General features: G+C 56.4%; 2 protein-coding genes across 2 annotated transcripts in view; one reads left to right on the top strand and one right to left on the bottom strand.

The window, feature by feature from the left end:
• LOC142827862 (uncharacterized) overlaps positions 1 to 23,124 on the bottom strand; it is a 41,750-nt gene that overhangs the window by 3,628 nt on the left and 14,998 nt on the right. The gene's annotated exons all lie outside the window — the stretch shown is intronic.
• Positions 11,232 to 19,086, top strand: LOC142827937 (C-type lectin lectoxin-Thr1-like). Its single transcript, XM_075924564.1, has 5 exons — positions 11,232 to 12,016; positions 13,485 to 13,621; positions 13,873 to 14,010; positions 15,437 to 15,551; positions 18,799 to 19,086. The coding sequence occupies exons 1-5, from the start codon at positions 11,863 to 11,865 to the stop codon at positions 18,864 to 18,866; spliced, it is 612 nt and encodes a 203-aa protein (XP_075780679.1). The 5' UTR covers positions 11,232 to 11,862; the 3' UTR covers positions 18,867 to 19,086.

Genomic DNA, 23,124 nt, shown 5'->3' with positions numbered 1-23,124 from the left:
TGACTGCGAAACTGGGGGAGATTGAAGCAGTTTGGAAGCCCGAGGGGGATCACTGGGTTCTGAGCCCAACGAACATGGAGCTGAGGCAATTGTGCCGTGCCAAGCCCCCGCATTCCTGGCCTCAGCCTCTGGCCCCGTGGAGCTGGGGGAGCCGCACACGTGACGGGTCCTGGGTTCAGTCAAGTGTTTGACGCACTTCCCCGGAGTATTCTCCCCAGCCGAGTGGGAGGCATCGAACCCTGCAATCCTGGGGCTGGAGGAGCCCTCGGGAGCCATCGAGTGCAGCCCCCGCCCAAGGCAGGACCAACCCGACTCAGTCGTCCCAGCCAGGGCTTGGTCAACTGGGACTTAAAGACCTGTAGGGATGGAGATTCCAGTCCTCCCTAGGGAACCCAGCCCAGGGCTTCCCCACCTGCCTAGGGAAATCGTTTTTCCTAATCTCCAACCTAGACCTTCCCCTCTGCAACTTGAGCCCATTGCTCCTTGTTCTGCCCCCTACCCTCCACTGAGAACAGCCTCTCGCCAACCTCTTTGGAACCCCTCTTCAGGGAGTTGAAGGCTGCTACCAAATCCCCCCTCACTCTTTGCTTCTGCAGACTAAACTCCCTCAGCCTCTCCTCGTAGGTCGTGTGCTCCAGCCCCGGAATCATTTTGGTCGCCCTCCGCTGGACCCTCTCCAATGTGTCCACGTCTTTTCTGTAGGCGGGGGCCCGGAAGAGGACACAATACTCCAGATGTGGCCTCGCCAGAGCCGACTAAAGGGGAAGAATCCCTTCTCTAGACCTGCTGGCAATGCTCCTCCTAACGCCCCAACGTGCCATTCGCCTTCTTGGCTACAAGGGCGCCCTGCTGACTCATCTCCAGCTCCTCATCCCCTGTATCCCCTGCTTTGTGGCCAGGGCTGAGACCCTGAAGCTGCAGGGCTGAAGGCCGGGACCAAGTGGCCCTAGCCCAGGGGTTAGCGCTGGAAACGCCACAGCTGGGGTGCGGTGGCTAGTGGGGCCCTGGCAGAGGCGCTGAAGGGAGGCTGTGGGTTTTCTGTCGTGGGGGGGTTAAGGAACAGGTTGACAAACTCCTCTCACAGATACTGTGGCTTGGCCCTGGCTCCCTGGGGGTGGCTGGACTAGGGCCGTCTGGAGGCTCCTGCCAGCCCCCACAGGGCTAGGAGTCTCCAATAGCTGAGGGCCCACAGAAGGGAGGGAGCGGGAAGGCGGGGAGCTACCGACAGATGAGATGGGGGTGGGCGTGGGTGTGAACCCAAAATAAAGAGTGGAGGGACCCGTTCGGGACGTTATTGGTGCTTTCTGTTCCCTGCTGGGGTGGGACCCCCCAAGTCACCCCTAGGCAGCAGCAGGCCTTGGGGGAGGGTTTTAGCTCCCAGCCTGGCTCCCACACTCAGCCCCGTCGGGCTCAGAGATTCCCCCTGCTCTGAGAGCCGGGGCAGCAGGACGCAGCCTCTCCCCTCAGGCAGGGGCTGAGCTGCTGGCCGGGTGTCACGTTACTGGATTTTAGGGAAGCAGTCAGATTACTGCTGCACCCATCGGGGGGGGGGGGGGGGTTGCCCCAAAAGTGGTACAAAAGGGACCATGGGAGGTGTCAAACGAAAGCTTGCCTTCTACCGATTCTGTATCTGCTCTTCATACACCTGTATGTCTGTGTGTGGAGTTAGGAATATGTATTCTGTGTTAATACTGGAGGTTTCTCTGTATGGGATTGAGCAGTAGACGAAGAATGCTCAGCCTATGGACATGCTAATGAGCAAGTCTCCATGGACCAACAGCCTTCTATAGGCCAAGGACATACCTCAAGCATGGTGACTGATACCTAGGGGCTACCAGCAGGGAACACAGGGACAAGCCACTGGCCAGGTGACCTGCTGCAGCCAAGAAGAGGCCAGGAAGGAGGGATAAAGATGCCACGTGGCAGCCTCCATTTTGTCTTCAGAAATTCTCCTGAATCTAGATGCAGCCTCGCAGGGAATCATGAGCCAGGAAGAACTGTGGATCCATCCGGACATAGGATGTGCACCGAGGACTTTTAAGCCAGCAGCAGTAACATCTCTGCTCCAAGCCTGCATTGAGAACTGGGGGTATGTCTACACTGCATCCCTAGTTCAAACTAGGGATGCAAATGGAGACAATCGAACTAGTTAATGAAGCGGGGATTTAAATATCCCGCGCTCCATTAACATGATCTCGCCGGCGCGCTAGTTCGAATCACAGCTGATTCGAACCAGGAAGTGCGCGCCGGGACGCGTTAGTTCGGACTAAAGCCCTTAGTCCGAACTAATGTTACTCCCCGCTCCCCCCACTCCCCTCCCAGCCAGCTCCACTCCCTGCCGGCCAGTTCCCCCCCCCCGCCATCTCCCGCAGCCAGCCTGTCACGTTGCTGGATCTTGAGGGGAGCAGCCAGATCACTGATGCACCCATAGGTGGGGGTGTTGGCCCCAAAAATGGTATAGGAGGGGGCCATGTGAGGTATTGAATAGAAGCTTATTATCTGATAATCCTATGTATGCTGTTCATGTGTTTGTATAATGTCTGTGTGTGCAATTATTAGCATGTACTTGTATGGACACTGAAGATTTCCCTGCATGTGGTTAAGCATTGGGCATGGCCGAGCCTGTGGACATGCTAATTACCGAGGCCCTGTGGAACAATGGCTCTCAATGGGCCAAGGACACACCCAAAGAATGGGGGCTGTCACCTGAGAGCAGCCAGCAAGGAACACAGAGATTGGCCTCTGACCAGGTGACCTGCTACATACTAGAAGAGGCCAGGAAGGAGGTATAAAGAGGCCATGTGGTCGATGCCATTTTGTTCTCAGCTCAGCACTTCATCCCAGAAGCAGCATTGCAGGGAGCCGCTAGAGCCTGCATCGAGTACTGGGAGATTCGGTGCATGTAACGTACTATTCTTTAACAACCTTACTCTCAGGCTTTTCTTTCTTGTAATAGTAACCCTTTAGATATAGATTCTAAAGGATTGGCCCAGCGTGATTTGTGGGTAAGGTCCAGAGGGTAAATTGACCAGGGATCTGTGGCTGGTTTCTTGGAACCGGACAGAACTTGTTCGGGGTAGGTGGGATTGGGTGCTAGGACCCCCCACCTGTGTATGAGGCCCTGGGCCATCTGGGGCACGGATATTGCTGGGATGTCGGAGGGGTTTTGCTCGGGAGGCTTCAGGCAGGCAGCTGAAGCGCTCTGTGGGACTGGTTTGTGGCCTGCTTGGACAGGTCACCAGTCTGGGGGCTGTAAGGAGCCCCGGATTTGACAATTCGCCCTGAGCAGACGCCTTCAGTTGTGCCCAGACACGGCACGGTCCGTCACACCCTGCCTGGGCATTTATCGACCGGTCGGGAGGGAAGGGGCCCAGTTATCCATAGTGAACATGCAAATCTGCGCAGATGGCAGATAGAGCCATTTCCTGCTCCGAAAAGCAGAGATAAGGGGAGCCGCAATCCACATGTCAGGTGGAAGTGCCATCAGGGCCCAAATAACAGATACAATCAGCCTGGTCCCTTCCCTGGCCTCCCCCTGTTCCAGCGCAGAGCTCCGTGGGGCTGTAGGGTGCGTCTCAGCACTGTCGGGGTGGCGAGCGTCAGACCCCACTGGGCACAGTCTGGGCAGCGCTAGGGGGGTGCTGGGATTAAATACGTTCTTCTGTTGATCACTGTCAATCTGTTCCCAGTGTTAGCTGTTGGGGTTTCCGTATACGACGATCGCGCCTTTGTGAAATCAACATGGAGTCCGGGGTGGTGAACCATGAACCCATCTTGTGATGGCACCAGCCACCGTGAGTCTGGACTGCGCCCGCGGGAACCAGTCCCATCCGGTTCTTCCCGCCAGAGACTGCCCAGAAACGGTCCATGAAGAGCCGCAGAAGAACGCTCTGAAAATATGCAACGTAGTATTATTGATCAGTGACGTGGTGATTAACAATAACACCAATAAAACATCGCACTCTCGGACCTCCTTTCACGGGACGTCTGCTGCTGCAACGGCTCACGGTTCTTTGCCGTTTGCATCCTAGCTGGTCAAATCCAGCTTCATGCGCAGTCAGGCTGCCCTGTGCCAGTCTTATGGCAGGGAGCTGAGGACATGGGGGTGAAGGAGTCAGGGTTGGTGTGTATGTGCAGCTCAGGGTCAGGGGTTGGGGTGCATGATGGGCTCATGGCATAGGTTTGGGGGTGTGTGGGAGTACAAGGGTGTTATGGAAGAAGCTGGGGATGTGGGGGTGCAGGAGTCAGGGACAGACCCCAGCAGGTACAGTCTGGGCAGCCCTATTGGGGTAACTTAGGACAGACTCCGGAGTGTACAGTCTGGGCAGAGCTATTGGGGTGACTGGGGTCCACCCCCAGAGGGTACCGTCTGGGGCAGATTCAGATGCCCTCAGCTAATTAGCAGAGCACCGCAGTGTCCATAGCTGGCAGCTTGTGTTTCTCTTGGTGGTGCACATCCTAAGTGCTAACAGCTAATATAGAATCCACCATTTAGTACGTACCAGACTATTGGTTGTCTTTTAAGTTTATCCTGTGAATCAATGTTTGCAGAGGGAAATGTTTAAGTGAGTCTTTGAAGACAAGAATGTTAATTGTACTCAATGAATGTGAAAGGAGTAGGGACATAATGAAGGGATGGGTCATTGACACAGACTTCCTGGGAACCTGGGCGCAAGCAAACAATACATAAGAACTGCCAGGCTGGGTCAGACCAACAGACAGTGGGCAGTACCAGATGCCCCAGAGGGAGGGAACACAACAGTTAATACTCACGTGATACTTCCCCTGTCACTCAGCTCCAGACACACAGAGGCTAGGGGCACCATTCCTATCCATTCAGGCTAATAGCCATTGATGAACCTAAACTTCATGAACCTATCTAGCTCTTTTTTGAATCCTGTTAAAGTCCTAACTTTCACCGCATCCTCCGGCAAGGAGTTCCACAGGTTGACTGTGCGCTGAATGAAGAAAAACTTTGGCATGTCACTGAGTTGTATTTAAAACCTACTTCCGTAGGTTTGAAACCCTCGAGAATGAAACAAAATGTTTCTTTGGCTCACAACAAAAGATGTTCCCTCAGACTTTTTGGGTTTTCAGCTGAGTCCCAGAACTGCTGATTCCCACAGTTCTTTCCATATTCCAGGGCCAAGCAGTTGGTAAAATCTGGTCCTTGCTACAAAGGACAAATGAACACATATGAAAAGGACAAATCAAATTTCAGAATATGCAATCATGTGCTGAAAGTGCCCGTCTGCTATGTACATTGGACAAACGTCTCAGACACTTCGTCAAAGGATCAATGCCCACAAAACAGATATCAGACAGGATCACAAAGAAAAATCAGTTTCTTGCCGTTTCATCCAGAAAGGACACTGTCTCAACGACTTAATTACCTGCATCCTGCTTCAAAAGCCTTTTAAGACTTCACTTCAAAGAGAATCCTCTGGACTGTCATTCATGCTTAAATTTGACACTTTACACTCAAGTTTGAATAAAGATGCTAATTATCTTACCCATTACAAAGATAGCTTCCCCAATTATCACCTCTAATATCATTAGCTCACAGACATTTACTTCCCCCTCCCCCATCCCCCTTCCGTTCTGAAATGTGATTTGTCCTTTTCATATGTGTTCATTTTTTAATTGTATCCTTTGGTATATATGGTTGTGACTATTTTCTTCCACTATTTGATCTGAGGAAGTGGGTCTGGCCCACGAAAGCTCATCACCTAATAAACCATCTTGTTAGTCTTTGAAGTGCTACATAGTCCTGTATTTTGTTTCAGCTACACCAGACTAACACGGCTACATTTCTGTCACTATCCTAATGCTGGGGTGAGTCAAATGCAGCCCACAGGCCGGATTCAGCCCCCCAAGCAATTGTATCTGGCTCGTGTGAGCCGCAGCCAGGCTCCCTGCCTCTCCAGTCCTTGCATGCTCGTCAGACTGCTGTGAGCACCTGGGGGAAGGCTTCACGTGCTTCCCTCATCCCCAGCACAATCTTGCAGCTCCCATTGGCCACTTTCTGGACAATAGGAGCTGCTTGTTTGCAGGACAGGCAGCATGCAAAGTACCAATCCGCCTCCAGGCTCGCATCATTCAGAGCAGCACATGGCTCCTGCCGACTGCTCTGCGTGGCCTGTGGGCACATGGAAGGCCAGTGTCACATTACTGAGTTGGAGGGAAGCAGCCAGATCGCTGCTGCACCCCTAGGTGGGGGTGTTGGCCCCAGAAATTGGTATGAAAGGGAGCCATGTGGGGTATTGAATGGGAGCTTATTGTTTGTTAATCTTATGTACGCTATTTATGTGAGTATATAATGTCTGTGTGTGTAGGTAGGAATCTGTAATCTGTGTGGAAGCTGAATATTTCTCTGAATGTGGTTAAGCATGGCTATGGACAGGCTGAGTAGCAAAGCCCTGTGGAACAATGGCTCTCAATAGGCTATGGACACACCCAAAGAATGGGGTTTGTCATCTGAGGGCAGCCAGCAGGGAACATAGAGATTGGCCTCTGACCAGGTGACTTGCTGCATACAAGAAGAGGCCAGGAAGGAGGTATAAAGAGGCCATGCGGTCGATGCCATTTTGTTCTCAGCTCAGCACTTCATCCCAGAGGCAGCACTGCAGGGATTGAAGAGCCCGGAAGACCTGTGAACCCATCCTGATCGTAGGATGTGCAATAAGAACTTTTAAACCAGCAGCTGTAACATCTCTGCTAGAGCCTGCATCGAGAACTGGGAGATTCGGTGCATGTAACATACTGTACTTTAATAACCTTACTCTCATGCTTTTCTTTCCTGTAATAATAAACCTTTAGTTGTTAGATTCTAAAGGATTGGCCCAGCGTGATTTGTGGGTAAGATCCAGAGGGTAAATTGACCAGGGATCTGTGGCTGGTTTCTTGGAACCGGACAGAACTGGTTTGGGGTAGGTGGGATTGGGTGCTAGGACCCCCCACCTGTGTATAGGCCCGGGGCCGTCTGGGGCATGGATATTGCTGGGATGTCGGAGGGGTTTTGCTCGGGAGGCTTCAGGCAGGTTGATGAAGCGCTCTGTGAGACTGGTTTGTGGCCTGTGTGGAGAGGTCACCAGTCGGGGGCTGTAAGTAGCCCCGGATTTGAGCAGTTCGCCCTGAGCGGACGCCCTCAGCTGTGCCCAGACACGGCCCGGTCCGTCACAGCCAGGAGTCCAGCTGAGGAACCTGGTGGGCTGGTGGCCAGGAGCAATCCAGGTAAATGCCTCCTGGTCAGAGCCTGCATCTGGCATCCCAGCCCCTCCCTCTCCCAACCCTCTTGCCTCCTGTACTCCCCTCTTAAAACCTTTCCCCCCATCCCTTGCCTCCCTCCTATTCCCCTGCCCCAGGTCACAACCTCCTGATTCCCTCCCCTGGGCCAGAATCCTTTCCTGCAACCATACCCCCTCCCAGACCCTGCACCCCCCCTGTATCCCAGGCCCCTGTCCCATGTCACAGTCCCCTCCTTCATCCAATCTCCCTCCCCGACCCCACCCCGCCTCCTGTACCCCAGCGCTTTACCCCAAGCTCCCCACTGCGCCAACCTCCCTCCCAGACCCCGCACCTCCTCCATTAATACTGTGGAAGAATGCAGCCTGCACCACTTTCCAAATTCCTAGCGTGGCCCCCCATCAAACATTATTGTTCTCCCCCCCCCCCCAAATGGATTATCCAGTGGGTGAGTGAAGGAGGAATCTGGAGTCAAGGACTAAATACACAGTCAGGGGATGCAGCCAGCAACTCGGTGGCTCCGGATATAAGGAAATGGACAGAATGGCTCCATGGCGCCATGTGCTGCCCCTTGTCTACAGGCCCTGAGCCCACAGCTTCTACTGGTCACGGTTCCCTATTACTGATCACTGGGAGCTGCAGGGGCAGTGTCTGCAGGCAAGGACAGTGTGTGGAGACCCCCTGCTCTGCCTCTCTCAGGGGCTGCAGGGACACGCCAGCCACTTCCAGGAGCAGCCGTCACCATGGGGATAATGACTCCAGCCAGGGCAGGTTCTCCTTCCCATACCCTGCACAGCAAGCAGGAGGCTCCCGGGAAGCAGCTCCAAGGCGGGGAGCAGCTCCAAGGCAGAGAGCACGAGCAGCATGACTGTGGCAGGAGGGCAAGTAAAGTGCCAGCACTTGAGAGCTTCCTGCCAAACCAGTCAGGTTCCCCTGTCAGAGGCTTCAAGATCGACTGGTAGATCCCGATCGACTGGTTGGTGACCACTGGCCTCGCCTCTGTTTGGCAGAGGCTGGGAATGGGTGACAGGAGAGGGATCTCTTGATGGTTCCCTTTTCTGTTCACTCCCTCTAGGGCACCTGGCCTTGGCCATTGTCAGCAGACAGGACACGGGGCTGGATGGGCCTTTGGGCTGACCCAGTCTGGCCGCTCTTATGTTCTTATGTAAACCGCTGAGAATGATCATTGTTACATTCCCCTTACATGGTAGGTGGGCTCCTGAAATCACATCCCTGACCCCGTCTCCTATCCCGTTTGCAAGGCAAAGCCACTGTGCTCGGCATCTGAAACTGGACTTAGCGAGACAGTTTGCTCCCTTGTTCCTCTGGCACCATCGTGCACCCGCACCTGTTGGCTGTGCGCACGTGCAGGGCTGGGGCCAAAGGGGGCGAAGGCTCCATCGAGGTCTGTGCAGAGACAGAATCGGCCCACGGCTGGTCCTTTTCTGTAGGCCCATTCCAGAGCAGCATTTGTTGCTGTGGGAACTCCCTCCTCTGCCCTGGGCCTAGGCACTTATCCAGGAGTGCAAGCGGATACGGGACACTTGGCATGAGGGAGCAGGGTTACATAAAAGGCACGGGGCCGATGTTGTCTCTCTAGCTGTTATCACAGTACTATTTACCTACGAGGCAAACAGTGTATTCCAGGGAACCTGTACGTTGACAGAGGGTGTGACCGGGTAGTTTTTTTAGAGGCAAAGGTCCATCTAGCCCAGTAGCCTGTCTGCCGACAGTGTCCAGCACCAGGTGCCTTGGAGGGGGTGGACCAAAGACAATGATCAAGCGATTTGTCTCCTGCCATCCCTCTCCAGCCTCTGACAAACAGAAGCCAAGGACACCATTTCTATCCCCTGCTAATAGCCTTCCAGGGACCTAAGATCCATGAAATGATCTAGCTTTTCTTTAAACTCTGTTATAGTCCTAGCCTCCACATCCTTCTCTGGCAAGGAGTTCCACAGGTTGACTATGCGCTTTGTAAAGAAGAACTTCCTTTTATTAGTTTTAAACCTGCTACCCATTAATTTCATTTGGAATCCTCTAGTTCTTCTATTATGGGAACTAATAAATAACTTTATTCACTCTCTCCACACCACTCATGATTTTATAGACCTCTATCATATCCCCCCTCAGTCTCCTCTTTTCTAAACTGAAAAGTCCCAGTCGCTTTAGCCTCTCTTCATAGGAGACCCGTTCCAAACCCCTAATCATTTTAGTTGCCCTTTTCTGAACCCTTTCCAAGGCCAAAATATCTTTTTTGAGGTGAGGAGACCACATCTGTACACAGTATTCAAGATGTGGGCGTACCATAGTTTTATACAGGGGCAGTAAGATATTCTGGGTCTTATTTTCTATCCCTTTCTTAATAATTCCTAGCAACATATTTGCCTTTTTGACCGCCGCTGCACACTGTGTGGAAGTTTTCAGAGAACTATCCACGATAACTCCAAGATCTCTTTGCTGATCTGTCGTAGCCAAATTCGCCCCCATCATACTGTACGTATAGTTGGGGTTATTTTTTCCAACGTGCATTACTTTATACTTATCCACATTAAATTTCATTTGCTATTTTGTTGCCCAATCACTCAGTTTGGTGAGATCTTTTTGAAGTTCTTCACAGTCTGCTTCTGTTTTGACTATTTTAAACAGCTTAGTATCATTCGCAAACTTTACCACCTCACTGCTTACTCCTTTCTCCAGATCATTTATGAATAAGTTGAAAAGGATTGGTCCCAGGACTGACCCTTGGGGGACACCACTAGTTACCCCTCTCCAATGTGAAAATTTACCATTTATTCCTACCCTTTGTTTCCTGTCTTTTAACCAGTTCTCAATCCAAGAAAGGACCTTTCCTCTTATCCCATGGCCATGTAATTTACACAAGAGCCTTTGGTGAGGGACCTTGTCAAAGGCTTTCTGAAAATCCAAGTATACTATATCTACTGGATCCCCCTTGTCCGCATGTTTGTTAACCTCTGCAAAGAACTCTAAGGGTATGTCTACACTACCCCGCTACTTGGAACTAGTGGGGTTAATGTAGTCATCCGCAATTGCAAATGAAGCCCGGGATTTGAATTTCCCGGGCTTCATTTGCATGAAGCCGGCCGGCGCCATTTTTAAATGCCGGCTAGTTCGAACCCCGTGCCGCGCGGCTAATCCGAACTAGCTGTACTCCTCATTCCACGTGCACCCCTGCAACCTCAGTAGCACTTCCCGACTGTTCCCACTGGGGTCTGACCCCAATAGCCCTGCCCGGACTGTCCCCACTGTGGTCTTACCCCAATAGCCCTGCCCGGACTGTCACCACTGGGGTGTGACCCCAATAGCCCTGCCCAGACTGTACCCACTGGGGTCTGACCCCAATAGCCCTGCCCAGACTGTACCCACTGGGGTCTGACCCCAATAGCCCTGCCCGGACTGTCTCCAGTGGGGTCTGATGCTAGTGACCCCAATAACCCTGCCCTGACTGTACCCACTGGGCTGTGATCCCAATAGCACTGAGAGGGTTCCCTACAGCCCCATGGATCTCAGCGCTGCCGGGGGAGAGGGGAGGACCAGCTTTTACCATATCTCTTAGCTGAGCCCTGACAAGCACGTCCACCTGGCCACAGCCCAGCTGGCAGATGGGTCGTGACTCCCCTTATCGCCACTTGTCTGGGCAGGAAGTGACTCATCTGCCATCTTCACAGATTTGCATGTTCATTATCGATAACTGCTCCCCTCTCAGCCCCTCCCCCACTGGTCTATAAATGCCCAGGCAGGGCCAGTGCCCCGTCAGGCAGCACTTGGACCGACCCGGCACCAGAGCAGCTCCCCAGCAACACTCAGGCGAGTCCTCGGCTCCCTCCCATGTCTCCCCCCTGCGCTGGTGGCTGGTGGCAGTGGGGCCATTGCTGGGCTGGTGCCTTGTGTGCGCCAGGAACCCCTCTGGGTCTCACTGCTTCCCGTGCACACTGTGAGGGGGAAAAGGCCCCGGTGGGAGGGGGGGGGGTCAGTGGGTTTTGGTGCCCCGGGCGCTGGATGGAGACAAGAGGCTCTGTGCTCCCAGCACTCACCCCGCTCTCTGGCCAGAGGACTGTGGCCGAGGGGCTGCCCCTGCTGCTGCCATTCCAGCCATGTGCACACAGACCGGCCCCCCGCCTGGCCCTGGGGCCCTTCCAAACTCCTCCCTCCCGCCGCCTGCTCCCCCCTCCCGGTCCCATGGGGGGGCTGCGTGGGGCCCTGCCAGCCCAGCACTGGGGGAGGGGCAGCGGGGGATGGCAAATGCCCCTTCTGAGAATCACTGTGCTGAGGATCCGGTTCCTGGGGCCCCTGAGTGATCCCGGCCTCCCTGCTGCCCTCTGGGGTCCCCCCCTGCAGCCCTGGTGTGGGGGTCCCTGGCCGTGCGGCTTGCAGAGCCCAGGCCCTGCGGAGCTGGGACCCGGCTCCCTGCTGGGTGTCCGGTTCTGTCCCTGGGGCGCGGCTCAGCGAGGGGGAGAACCAAAGGGCCCTTTGGAGCCAGGGAGACGGGCTCTGAGCAGGGACCCCGAGGCTGGGGGCTGGGATCCCTCTGGGGCCCTTCAGCCTGGCCAGGCTCCTTAGCGCACAGCCCCCCCCAGAATCCTTCCCGGGAAATGCCCCATGGGGGGGGGGTGGAGTTTTTCCAGGGGGGTGTCAGGCTCCCCCGCCCATCCCCCGTGTGTGTTTTCTCCCCAGGGAAGCGAGACGATGGGCCCAGTCGCCTTCTTCAGCCTCTGCCTCCTCGGCTGCCTGATCTTTAACCCCTCGCTGGAAGGTGAGTCCCTGCCCGGCCCCTCGGCCTGGACACCCCAGGCTCTGTTTGCCCCCATGGGACGTGAAGTCATTTCACCCAGGGGGCCAGCCCCACCGTGGGGGAGCAGCCACCACAGCTGGGTCCCCATAGCCCCTGCCCCACCAAGCCCATCGATCCAGACCCCGGCCAGAGCTCATCATGTAGTTTCTACACCAATACTTCCAGTGCTTCCATTTATTCCCCACTAGAAGATTTACCCGGCCTTGCCCGGATACTTAAATAAGTTCTTGTTTCTTCATTTGAATCGTTGCTCTGGGGTGGGGCTGGGGAGGAGGGGTGCAGGGTGCAGGCTGCTCTGGGGAGAGAGGACAACCCCAGCCCTCTCTCACCCCAGCAGCTTGGGGCCAGGTGAGACGCGCCTCTCCCTGGATGCTGTAGCCCCAGTGGGCCCAGTCGGGGGAGAAGTGCATGGCCCCAGATTCTCAGACAGACTCTCAGAAATCTATAGCAGAGAGCTGTCCCTTTCTCCGCCCCTGCCCCCTGCTGGCCCAGTGCGGTTACTGCTGTCCTGGTCCCATCTCTGCCCCTTGCTGCCCCCTGTGGGCATTCTGCAGCATAACTCCCTTCTACCAGCCCCCTCCCTTTCCATTTTATGAGAAACAATCCAGTTCCACACACATCCCATTGCCCTGGCACCACCGTACCCCGACGTTGCTTTAAGTTAGAGGAGAGGAAGCTGCCTACCAGATTCGGTGGTTCTCATCCTACCATTTAGCAGGAGTTCTTGAACAAACAGAAAGACAAGAAACTTCTCAAATCCATAGAGAGCTACTCCTTGCATCGGTGTATAGGCATCTGAGAGGCTGAGCACGTTCCCGCATGGATCTCCCTCTTGTTGCTCCTACGACCTCCCCCCACTTTTGCAGTTTTCTGTTTCCCACCCAACACGTAGCCTCTGTTAAGTTCACCTCTGGGATTTTGCCACCTACCTCTTTTAAACCTGGTTTAAAGCCCCGTTCCTAGGCTGGCAAATGAGCACATGGGGTCCCTTCAGCCTGTGCTGTACCCCTGTGCCCCAACTTCCCTTCTGCTCCCTGCCCCACCACTGTCACCCTGACACCCAGTGCTCCCCACCCTCACCCCACAGTCCCCTTCTGCTGTGACTCCACCGCCCTGCTGCTCCTTTGTGTCGACCTCTCCAGCGTCCTCGCACAGAAGACGGGAAGTGGCCATCTTCCTTGAGGACACCCCAGCGCCTGTCCCCTGTGGGGGAGGGGACACCGGTCATTGTCGGTAGCGCAGCCTCACTGCCACAGGGAAAGGGGGCAAAAGGGGGCAGCTCTTTTAGCTGAGGGGTTTCAGCCGCACTGAAAGCAACAGGAGAGAGGGGCCATTTTGGGAGAGGACGAAATTTCACAGCGTTTTTGGCAGTCTGGAGAAGCTGGACGGGTGGGTACTGACAGCTCCGCGCCCTCTCCCCCCTCCACAGCAGCCTCGCCCCGAGGTGAGCGCTCTCTCCGGCCTGGATCGGGGGTAAAGGCCACAGCCTGTCACCGTGGCTGGCTGCACTACAGAGACCACTGCTTGAAGTTCTTCCCTGAGCAGGTGACCTGGTCAGCGGCTGAGGTAGGAGGCTCGTCTCCAGGATCCATGGGGCGGGGCAGGTTAATGGGCAGGGCAGAAGGAGTTTGGTGATTGGCCCCGGGTGCAGGGTTGGGGAGGTGCGGGCGAGGTGACAGGGACAGGCACCAGGAGGGGACTCTCTCTCCCCACTCAGCAGCCCCTGCCCCGCTGCAGCCGGGTGGGGCAGGACCCTGCACCAGGGCAATGGGCGTCCTCCCCCAGAGTGACAGGCCTGGTCCATGTCCCTGCTGCAGGTGCAGTGTCAGCATCACCAGCCGGGGGCCCATCTGGCCTCCATCCTTGGTGAGGCGGAAAGGGACATAGTGGTCGAGTATCTCAGCATGTTGGGCTCCAAGGATTATGTCTGGATCGGACTCCACGACCCCAGCAAGGTGAGTGCCCAGCGCCGGCTTGGCCTCTGGCAGCTGCCCCGCCCCACGGCTCTGGCTCCCCGGGGCTGGGCACATCCCAAACCCCACAATCCCTTCATGTGGCTACCAGGGTCTCCCTCCCCCACTCACGAGCACCAGTGTCTCCCCTCTGCACTGCCCCTATCTCCCCTGCCCCCTTTCTGTTCCCATCCTACTGTAGCCTCCTCCTCCCCTCTGGCTTCTCCCCCTCAAATACAGCCTGGTCCTGGTCCCCCCAACCTGGTCCCCCCCAGCCTCAGGCTGACCTTTGACCTGCACCTACCACCCCAACTACTGCCCCCTCCCTTCCCCTTCCAAGCCCCCCACTGTGCTGAGCCTTCCCCTGCCCCCCACAACCCCTCTCTCTTTCCCCTCCCCACATTTTCCAGCCACTTTTCCCTGCCCGAGACTCAAGGTTCTGCTCTCGTTTGACCTCTGCACTGTCCCCAACTGCTGGTCCCTCCCTCAGCCTGGGGGTCCTGCCCTGGCCTGGTTCTCTGTAGGGGACCCCAGCTCCACCGGGCAGGGAGGGGCCGGGGGACCCGTCACCAGCTGGGAAGGAGCCCAGGCAAGAACCTTGGAGGAGGGGGGGAGGCACCAAACCAGCCCAGACTCTGGCCAAAAGGCCCGTCACAGCGTCCCCTGTGTAACCGCATCGATCTCCAGCCGAGCTCTGCTCCATCCGTTTCCCGCCCCTGCTCGGGGCGGCGCTGGGCCATGGGGGAGCCCAAGCAGCTCTCACAAACTCGGGCCTTGGCTCCCTGCCCCAGAGCAGAGGCTGGGCCGGGCCCCATGCGGGAGGGGGAGGCGCTGTGAGCCGTTCTCCAGCCTGCTCAGCCATCCAGCCCCTCCTCCCCCGGCACTGCATGGAGCTAGTTCTGTGCCCCCCAAACCCAGCCAGTCCCCCCAAGCGCCGAGGCCAGGCCAGAGCCAGGCCCTTCCAGTGACCGGCCCCTTGTCCCCTGCTCTGAGTGTCCGGAGCTCCCGGTCCTGCTGCCTTGGGGCCAGGCTGGCGCTGAGCCCTCGAGAGGGAAACGGCCCCGAGTCCCCTCCCCCGACCCCCAGCGTCTCCATCACAGACACACGTCGATTTTGCTCCCACCGGCTGAGACCCGCACAGGAAGCCCCCTGCCCCCCGGCGGGCCCTGGCCCCTGGTGACTGGCCCCCCCGAGTGACTGCAGCTTGGGGCGGGGATTTGGTCCGTCGGCGAAGGGCTTGGGGGGCAGAAGGGAAAGTTGAGGGGCTGAGCGTTACTGTGACGTCCGTGTCTCTGGGCTGCCCCTTCCCCCGCCCTCGCCCCGGCCTGAGCAGGGCCCTGCTGTATGCGGGTTTGGTGTGTCTACGGTGCCGCATCACCAGGGTCTCTTCTGCCCGGCTCCCCACAACCTTTCTCCCCTGGATCTGCAGGACAGAACCTGGGTGTGGTCAGATGGCTCCGTCTATCGCTACGATGCTTGGAATGACTGGGAACCAAACAACAAGGGAGGCACGGAGTACTGTGTCGAGCTGTGGACTTCCACTGGTAAGGCAAAGTCTCAAACACACCTGTACCCAGAAAGGAGCCCCGTCAGCCCCTGTGCACACCACACAGCCTGCCGAGGGCCTGGCCTCCTGTCCCGTCTCCCTGCCTCTCCCCCGGCTCCCCCAGCTGATCTCTGTGACACAGGAAATGTCTGTTTCCATGGCAGCATCTCTAAGGTCCAAGTAGCCACATCCAACTAGTCTTCCCTCTAATTCACCGTCCATGTGCCTCCCAGCCCTGGCCGGTCCTACTTGTCACTGGCCAACTGCTCCCACACGCCCGGACAAGTTCACTCCCAGCCGTTTGGCCTGGGATTGTTTAACCCCTTTCTGGCCACGGCTCACCCGTCCGGGAGAGGGGCTGTTCTAATCCCATCACTTCACATCAACAAGTGCCACACGGCTGCCAAAAACAGAAAACCTCCTTCTGGGCGGCATGAACCGGAGTGTTGGGAGCCAGACCCGAGAAGCGATTCTTCTGCTCTGCTCTGCCCCACATTGGCCTCAGCTGGAATAGTGTGTCCAGTTCTGGCACCACATTGCAGGGAAAATATGGACAAACTGGAGAAGGTCCAGAGCAATGAAACTGATGAACCTTCTCGAGCACATGAGCTGGGAGGGAAGGTTGACAAAATGGGGTTTGTTCCTTGTGGAGAGGAGACGATGGAGAGGGGGTAGGAGAGCAGCTTCCAAATACCTGAAAGGGGGTTGCAAGGAGCAGGGAAGAAAATTGTTCTTAGTAACCTCTGGTGGCAGGACAAGAAGCAAAGGGTTTGAATTGCAGCAAGAGACTCTCAGGTTGGAGAATAAGAAAAACTTTTTGTCAGAGGCTGGGATTGGGCAACAAGGGAGGGATCACATGCTGGTTCTATGTTGTGTTCCCTCCCTCTGGGCCACCTGGCATTGGCCACTGTGGGCAGACAGGACACGGGGCTAGATGGACCTTTAGCCTGACCCAATCTGGCTGTTCCTGTTTTTATGTTCGTAACCACTCTGAGGCATGGTCCAGACTGCAGGCTTCTTTCGGAAGAAGCTTTTCCGAAAGAGCTCTTCCGAAAAACTTCTTCCGAAAGCACGCGCCCACACTGCCAAAGCGCATCGAAAAAGCCATCTGCTTTTTCCAAAGAGAGCGTCCACACTGAATGGACGCTCTCTCGCATGTAAGCTGTGATTTTTATGGGCGGAGTGGCCACCAGGGCACCTGTGCTTTTTCCCCTTTCCCCTTCTTCCGAAAGAGCTCCCTCTGCCCTGTCCACACACGCCCCTTTCTGAACGTGCTCTTCCGCAAAAAGCTTCTTCCTCCTAGGAAGAGATTTAGCAATGTCAGGAAAACCCGTCTGGTCTTTCGATTCTTTTTCGAAAGAACGTGATGGCAACGTGGCTGTAAGTGAAGGGTTTTTTTGAAAAACGACTTTTTTTTCTGAAAAAACTCTGTAGTGTAGACATAGCTTGACTGTTAAGAAGTTAAGCGCTGGAAACAATAGCCTAAGGCAATGTGGAATCTCCCTCCCTGGAGATTTCTGAGAGTAGATTATAGACAAATGGGGATGCTCTAGTTGGTGTTTGGTCCTGCCTTGAGTGCCGGGGACTGGGCTAAAAGAGCTCTCAAGATCTACATAAGAACATAAGAACGGCCGTACTGGGTCAGACCAAAGGTCCTTCTAGCCCAGTATCCTGTCTGCCGACAGGTGCCCCAGAGAGGGTGGACCGAAGACAATGATCAAGCGATTTGTCTCCTGCCATCCTTCTCCAGCCTCTGACAAACAGAGGCCAAGGACACCATTTTATCCCCTGGCTAATAGCCTTTTATGGACCTAACCTCCATGAATGTATCTAGCTTCTCTTTAAACTCTGTTATAGTCCTAGCCTTCACAGCCTCCTCTGGCAAGGAGTTCCACAGGTTGACTACACGCTGTGTAAAGAAGAACTTTCTTTTATTAGTTTTAAACCTATAACTATAGTCAGGGCTCGACAAATCACTGAATCTACTCGCCCGTGGCGCCCCGTTCACGGATCTTGCGCATGCGCAGTGCGGGGCAGGCAAGTAGGTTTTGTTGCCATTTGTCAAGGCCTGTCTACAGTTATTGCTCACTTCTTGATATGCAGGTGGGGTATGAGATCTTCAGGTGGCCCATGGGTGGGTTTTGCCACCCTGATTCAGAGGCAGCCGGGGGCTATTTTGTCCCTAGGGCAATTGAGAGCTGCCTCAGGGCTGCTCTGACAGAGGCAGTAACAAATAGGATGCCTAGAGCGCAGGGGCGTCAGCCACACTCCCGCTGTCCCCGGTGCTGCGGAGGCCAGGACTTAGCAGGGCAGCTGTCTGCTGGGGAAGCCCGGCTGGCCATCACGCCGCTTGCTGTTGTGTGCTGGCGTGGCGCAGGCGGTGGAGCAGGGCTAGTCCCTTTGGCTGGCGATCGCACAGAGCCCCGGCTGACCAGGGGACGCTCACGCGCTAATTCCGGAGGGACTCATTCCTCGTGGGCCGGGCCCGTCGCACGGATCCGCACCAATGCTCCTTCCCCCCATGCACACGGGGGAGGATCCCCCCCATCATCTCCTACTTAAACCTGTCCTTCATCCAGTCACTGAGCAGGAACAACGTCACGTGACCTGCCCGGCCAATCACACACGCGGGGAATGGAGGCGGGGAAAACGTTGCCCCACATGTGTGGGCCCCTGTCTCTGAGTGACGCTCCCGGGGAGCCTAATCCGAACTAGCTACTCCGTGTCGCGTGTAGCCGCGCGGCACGGGGTTCGAACTAACCGGGATTTAAAAATGGAGGCTCCCGGATTATGCAAATGAAGCCCGGGAAATTCAAATCCCGGGCTTCATTTGCAAGTGCGGTATGCCTACATTAACCACCCTAGTTCGAACTAGGAGGGTAGTGTAGACATACCCTGAGTGACGCTCCCGGGGTGGCTGGGCGCTGGGAACGGAGCCGTTCATCAGCCAGGCACCGCAGCGCTGCCCTGTGGGGGGAGATGCTGCCGCTGGCCCAGGCCCAAACCCCAACGTGGAGGAGATGGAGGTCGGGCCGGCCCATTCAGCCCCGAGCGAGCTGGGTCCCTCATCCGCAGCGTGTCTCCCCACAGGCCCCGACCCGGCCTCTGTGCTCTGCTCTCGGGCCTCCTGCGCAGCCGCGGGGTCGTCTCTCCGCACGATGCCGTCGGGGGAGGGGGTCACCGCCAGGGCAGGCACCACCCACGTGCCCTTCCCCCGCCCCACTGATTTCTCTCTTGCCTTCTAGGTTATAAGACCTGGAACGATAAAACCTGTAGCACGAAAAACGCCTACATTTGCAAGTATCGACTCTAGCGAGGGGGCCGCTCGCCTGCGCCCGACGGGGAGCTCAGCGCCTGGGACGCAAAGAACCGGGCCCCTGGCGCACGATCAGGCAACAGACTTTCACGCACTTTACCCCTCCCTGGGAGAGCGCTTCTCAGTCCCCCGCTGCAAACAGCCTCCCCCCAGTGTCTCCGCGCTAGTGACACCCCTGTCCCCTCCACGGCTGCAGCCACTACAGCAATAAACTCTCCTGAGCATGCAGGTCTGTGTGTGTCTCCTCTGTCCCATGTAGATTGGTCCATCCAGACCCCTCTGGTCCTGAGCAGCCCGGACCCCACTGCAGGGGAGGGAGGGGACCCCGGAGGGAAGCAGGTTGGGTCTGGCCCTTGGGCTAAGGGGCAGGACTCGGTCTCCCCCCCAGCTCTCTGTGACAACCAGCATTTCCTCTCTCGTCCGGCCCACCCCTGACCCTGAGCTCCCCAGAGCTGCGATGTGTCCGGAGCCCGCCGAACCGGAGCAGAAGGACGCGGAGCCGGAGCTGGGAGCCATCGCAAACTCCCGGGATGGGGCGCTGAGAGGGGCGCACCAGGGTCACCACCCATCCTGATTTCATGGGGACAGTCCCAATGTCTGGGGCTTTGCTCCTACAACCCTTTAGCCCCGCCCCCGTGTCCCAATTGCTCACACTTGCTCTCTGGCCAGCACTGCCCAGCGGGTTCGGGCTCCAGGCACGTCGACAGGGCTCTAGAAACCACGTCCTGTCCCTGACACCGACGGCCTGGGCCAGGACCTCTGGGTTCCCTTCCCGGCGTGGCCACCAGTGGCCTCTTGTGTGGCCTCCCCAGCTAACGACACCCACCTGCCACTGCACGACGGGGCGAGGGTGACGCCAGGCACGACTGTGACACACTCAGACTGTTGTAAGTATGGGTGTGAGCGGGGGAGGGTTCAGAAATAAGACAGGCGGAATGATGGAATCCCAGGGGCTTCCTGATGCCACCCCGGGGCGGTGTTCAGACCCGGCCTGGCAGATGAGACCATGCGGGACAGGAAACCAGCGAACCAAAACGGGAGTGTTGGGAATCGAAGCAGAGACGTGGCCCCCCATGGAGACCGACTGGGCGGGACGGCTCGGCGGGTGAACCAGCCGGGTGACAGCTGTCAGGGGAGGGGCTGGGACTGGGGGTACGAGACGGGGGCACCCCTGGGACCCGAGAGTTAGGGTTCAGCACCGGGCGAGGATCAGCCCTTGGCACCGATCTGCTACCGCCTGGTCGGCCCCGTCAGCAGCTTGCAGGTGCCGCAGCCAATCAGCTCCCCCCAGCTGGCCAGTCAGCTGCTTGGCAGGAAGCCCATCTCCACATCAGCTGCTTGGCAGGAGGCCTGTTCAGAAGCTCTCCCGGCCTGTGCCGGCTGCAGATCCCAGCTCAGCTCTGGCTGCCGGCAGGTGAAGCTTTTTCCAGGACAGGGAGCTGGGCCTGGGCCTGGAGGGACATGGGCGGCTCGTCCGCTGGCTGCAGGGGGCTGGGACCCACAGGGAAACAGGCAATTTTGAATCTAGCTGCAGGGAGCCGGGGCTGGAGGGAGCTGGGTGGGCAGCTAAGCAGATTCAGGGTCTGGCACCCGTCTTCGCCATGAAGACTTGAGCATCCCACCTTCCTTGCACCCAGAGACCCATTGTCAGCCTCCCCAGCCAACTCCGTGGCTTGGGCCCTCTCCCGCTGTCTGGCCCCAGAGGCTCTCGAGATCCGAGTTTGACAGTTTGGGAGCCGTATCCCATTAGAACAAGGACCCAAGTTCCTTTGCCAAGCCCCACGGACACACACACCTGCACGCTGCCCGCACGGCACAAGGGGCAGAGCAAGGCAAAGCAAAGCTTCAGGATTCAGTCCCTCTCCGACCCGTCTCACCCCTGCTGTGAGTCTCCGGGTTTGGCTCACGCCCTGAATGGTCTCCGGGGGCCCTTGTGGGTCTCCTGCCTCCACCCTTTCTGCTGGGACTGCCGGTTCTGGCCTCGCTTGGCTCCCCTCGCTTACAGAGCACTGAAAGGCCAAAATCCCAAGAACAGGTATGTAAGATCTTGACCACAGTCTCTGTTAGGAATCTCTCCCAAATGCCCAAACTCCACGGGCCTGGTCTGAGGCATGAGGCCTAGTTAACAGTGGACAACATGGCTAAGGGAGGTTGAGATCAGCAAGAAACAGACATGTTTGTTTAACCAGCCATAAACTAGCAAGACAGCACAACCCCCGGTGGGGAGCAGTAATTGGGGACGTATCATGAGTTACAGGCTCGTAATTCACAGAGAGGGGAGTAACAGAGTCCAGGGGCCACCTCCGGGGTCCACCCTGCCACTGTATCCCCCGCTCTGCCTCTTCTATGTTTCTTCTATGTGGGTGCATAATTGGCTGGATAACCGTAGTCAGAGAGTTGTTGTTAACGGTTCTAAATCCTGCTGAAAAGGGATAACAAGTGGAGTTCCGCAAGGGTCTGTTTTGGGACCCGTACTGTTCAATATCTTCATCAATGATGTAGATATTGGGATAGAGAGTACGCTTATTAAGTTTGCGGATGATACCAAACTGGGTGGGGTTGCGACTTCTTTGGAGGATAGGGACATAATTCAAAATGACCTTAGCAAGTTAGAGAAATGGTCAGAGGTAAACCGGATGAGGTTTAATAAAGAGAAATGCAAAGTGCTCCACTTAGGAAGGAACAATCAGTTCCATACATACAAGATGGGAAGCGACTGTCTAGGAAGGAGCATGGTGGAAAGGGATCTAGGGGTCATAGTGGACCACAAGTTGAATATGAGTCAACAGTGTGATGCTGTTGCAAAAAAAGCAAATATGATTCTAGGTTGTATCAACAAGTGTGTTGTAAGCAAAACTCGTGAAGTCATTCTGCCGCTCTACTCTGCACTAGTTAGGCCTCAGCTGGAGTACTGTGTCCAGTTCTGGGCGCCACATTTCAAGAAAGATGTGGAGAAATTGGAAAGGGTACAGAGAAGAGCGACAAGAATGATTAAAGGTTTAGAGAACATGACCTATGAAGCCAGGCTTCATGAACTGGGCTTGTTTAGTTTGGAAAAAAGAAGATTAAGGGGGGACATGATAGCGGTTTTCAAATATCTAAAAGGGTGTCACAAGGAGGAAGGAGAAAATTTGTTCATCTTGGTTACTGAGGACAGGACAAGGAGTAATGGGCTTAAAGTGCAGCAGGGGAGGTTTAGATTGGACATTAGGAAAAAATTCCTAACTGTCAGGGTGGTCAAATATTGGAATAAATTGCCAAGGGAGGTGGTGGAATCTCCCTCTCTGGAGATATTTAAGAACAGGTTAGATAGACATCTGTCAGGGATGGTGTAGACAGAGCTTGGTCCTGCCTTGAGGGTGGGGGGCTGGACTCGATGACCTCTCGAGGTCCCTTCCAGTCCTATTATTCTATGATTCTATGATTAACCCTCACTGGCCATGCCCCTGAGTTCCAGTTGACCCCATCACTCAACGTCCGGCCGGGGTTCCTCTCTGGGGTTCTGGCCTCTCCACTCTTCTCTGGATGAGGCCGGTTGCTGGGGTCGAGGTCGGGGTCCTCTCGGCTCCCCACGGCCAGTCTCCTGCTGGGGAGAATGCAGCCAGCCTCCACGCCGCTTCTTCCCGGCTCTTTCTCCCCATTCTGTGCGTCCCAACCTCCTTTTAAGCTCCCCGTGCTCAGCATGGTGTCGGGGCGACTCTGCGGCATCCCCCGCCTTCCCTCTCCTCTGGGTTCTACGCCCCGCTGCATCTCGGTGCACTGCTGTGCATGGGCGGCAGACCCAGCGCGGCTCAGAGCCCGCTCCCCAGAGCCGAAGTGGCGCTGTGCTTAGTGCGGGGGTTCGAGTCCCCGTCACACCGGGCCTCGGAGACTCCAAATCCAACGTGCCCTGCAGAGAAGCCAGTTTCCACACACTGGTGCCGATTCCCCTCTCCCCGTGGGTGGAGAACGAACTACCCCTCAGGTCTGTGGGCTGAGATCTGTGCAACACCCATGCATAGGAAAGGGAAACCCGGCCCTGCATCCCCTCTGACAGCCAGTAGGTGGCGCTGCGCCCCCACATGCCCACGGTCCATCTCCGGCTGTGAGGGCCCCAGGTGGATCAGAGCTGGAGCAGCTCTGGGCCCCACACTGCATTGGGGGGGTGTCTTGTGCCTCACAGCTCACCGGGGTCCCCGAGATCCAGGCAGCAGCTCTGGGCCCCGCACTGCACTGGGGGGGGTCTTGTGCCTCACAGCTCACCGGGGTCCCCGAG

Source organism: Pelodiscus sinensis, chromosome 1 (assembly GCF_049634645.1).
Source record: "Pelodiscus sinensis isolate JC-2024 chromosome 1, ASM4963464v1, whole genome shotgun sequence".
NCBI lineage: Eukaryota > Metazoa > Chordata > Testudines > Trionychidae > Pelodiscus > Pelodiscus sinensis.
This window is presented reverse-complemented; position numbering and strand designations above follow the sequence as displayed.

Coding starts and splice junctions, on each gene's coding strand:
- LOC142827937 (XM_075924564.1), top strand. CDS start 11,863: ATGGGGGGGGGGTGGAGTTTTTCCAGGGGGGTGTCAGGCTCCCCCGCC. Junction 13,622..13,872: donor TGACCTGGTCAGCGGCTGAG/GTAGGAGGCTCG, acceptor TCCCTGCTGCAG/GTGCAGTGTCAGCATCACCA. Junction 15,552..18,798: donor CGAGCTGTGGACTTCCACTG/GTAAGGCAAAGT, acceptor CTTGCCTTCTAG/GTTATAAGACCTGGAACGAT.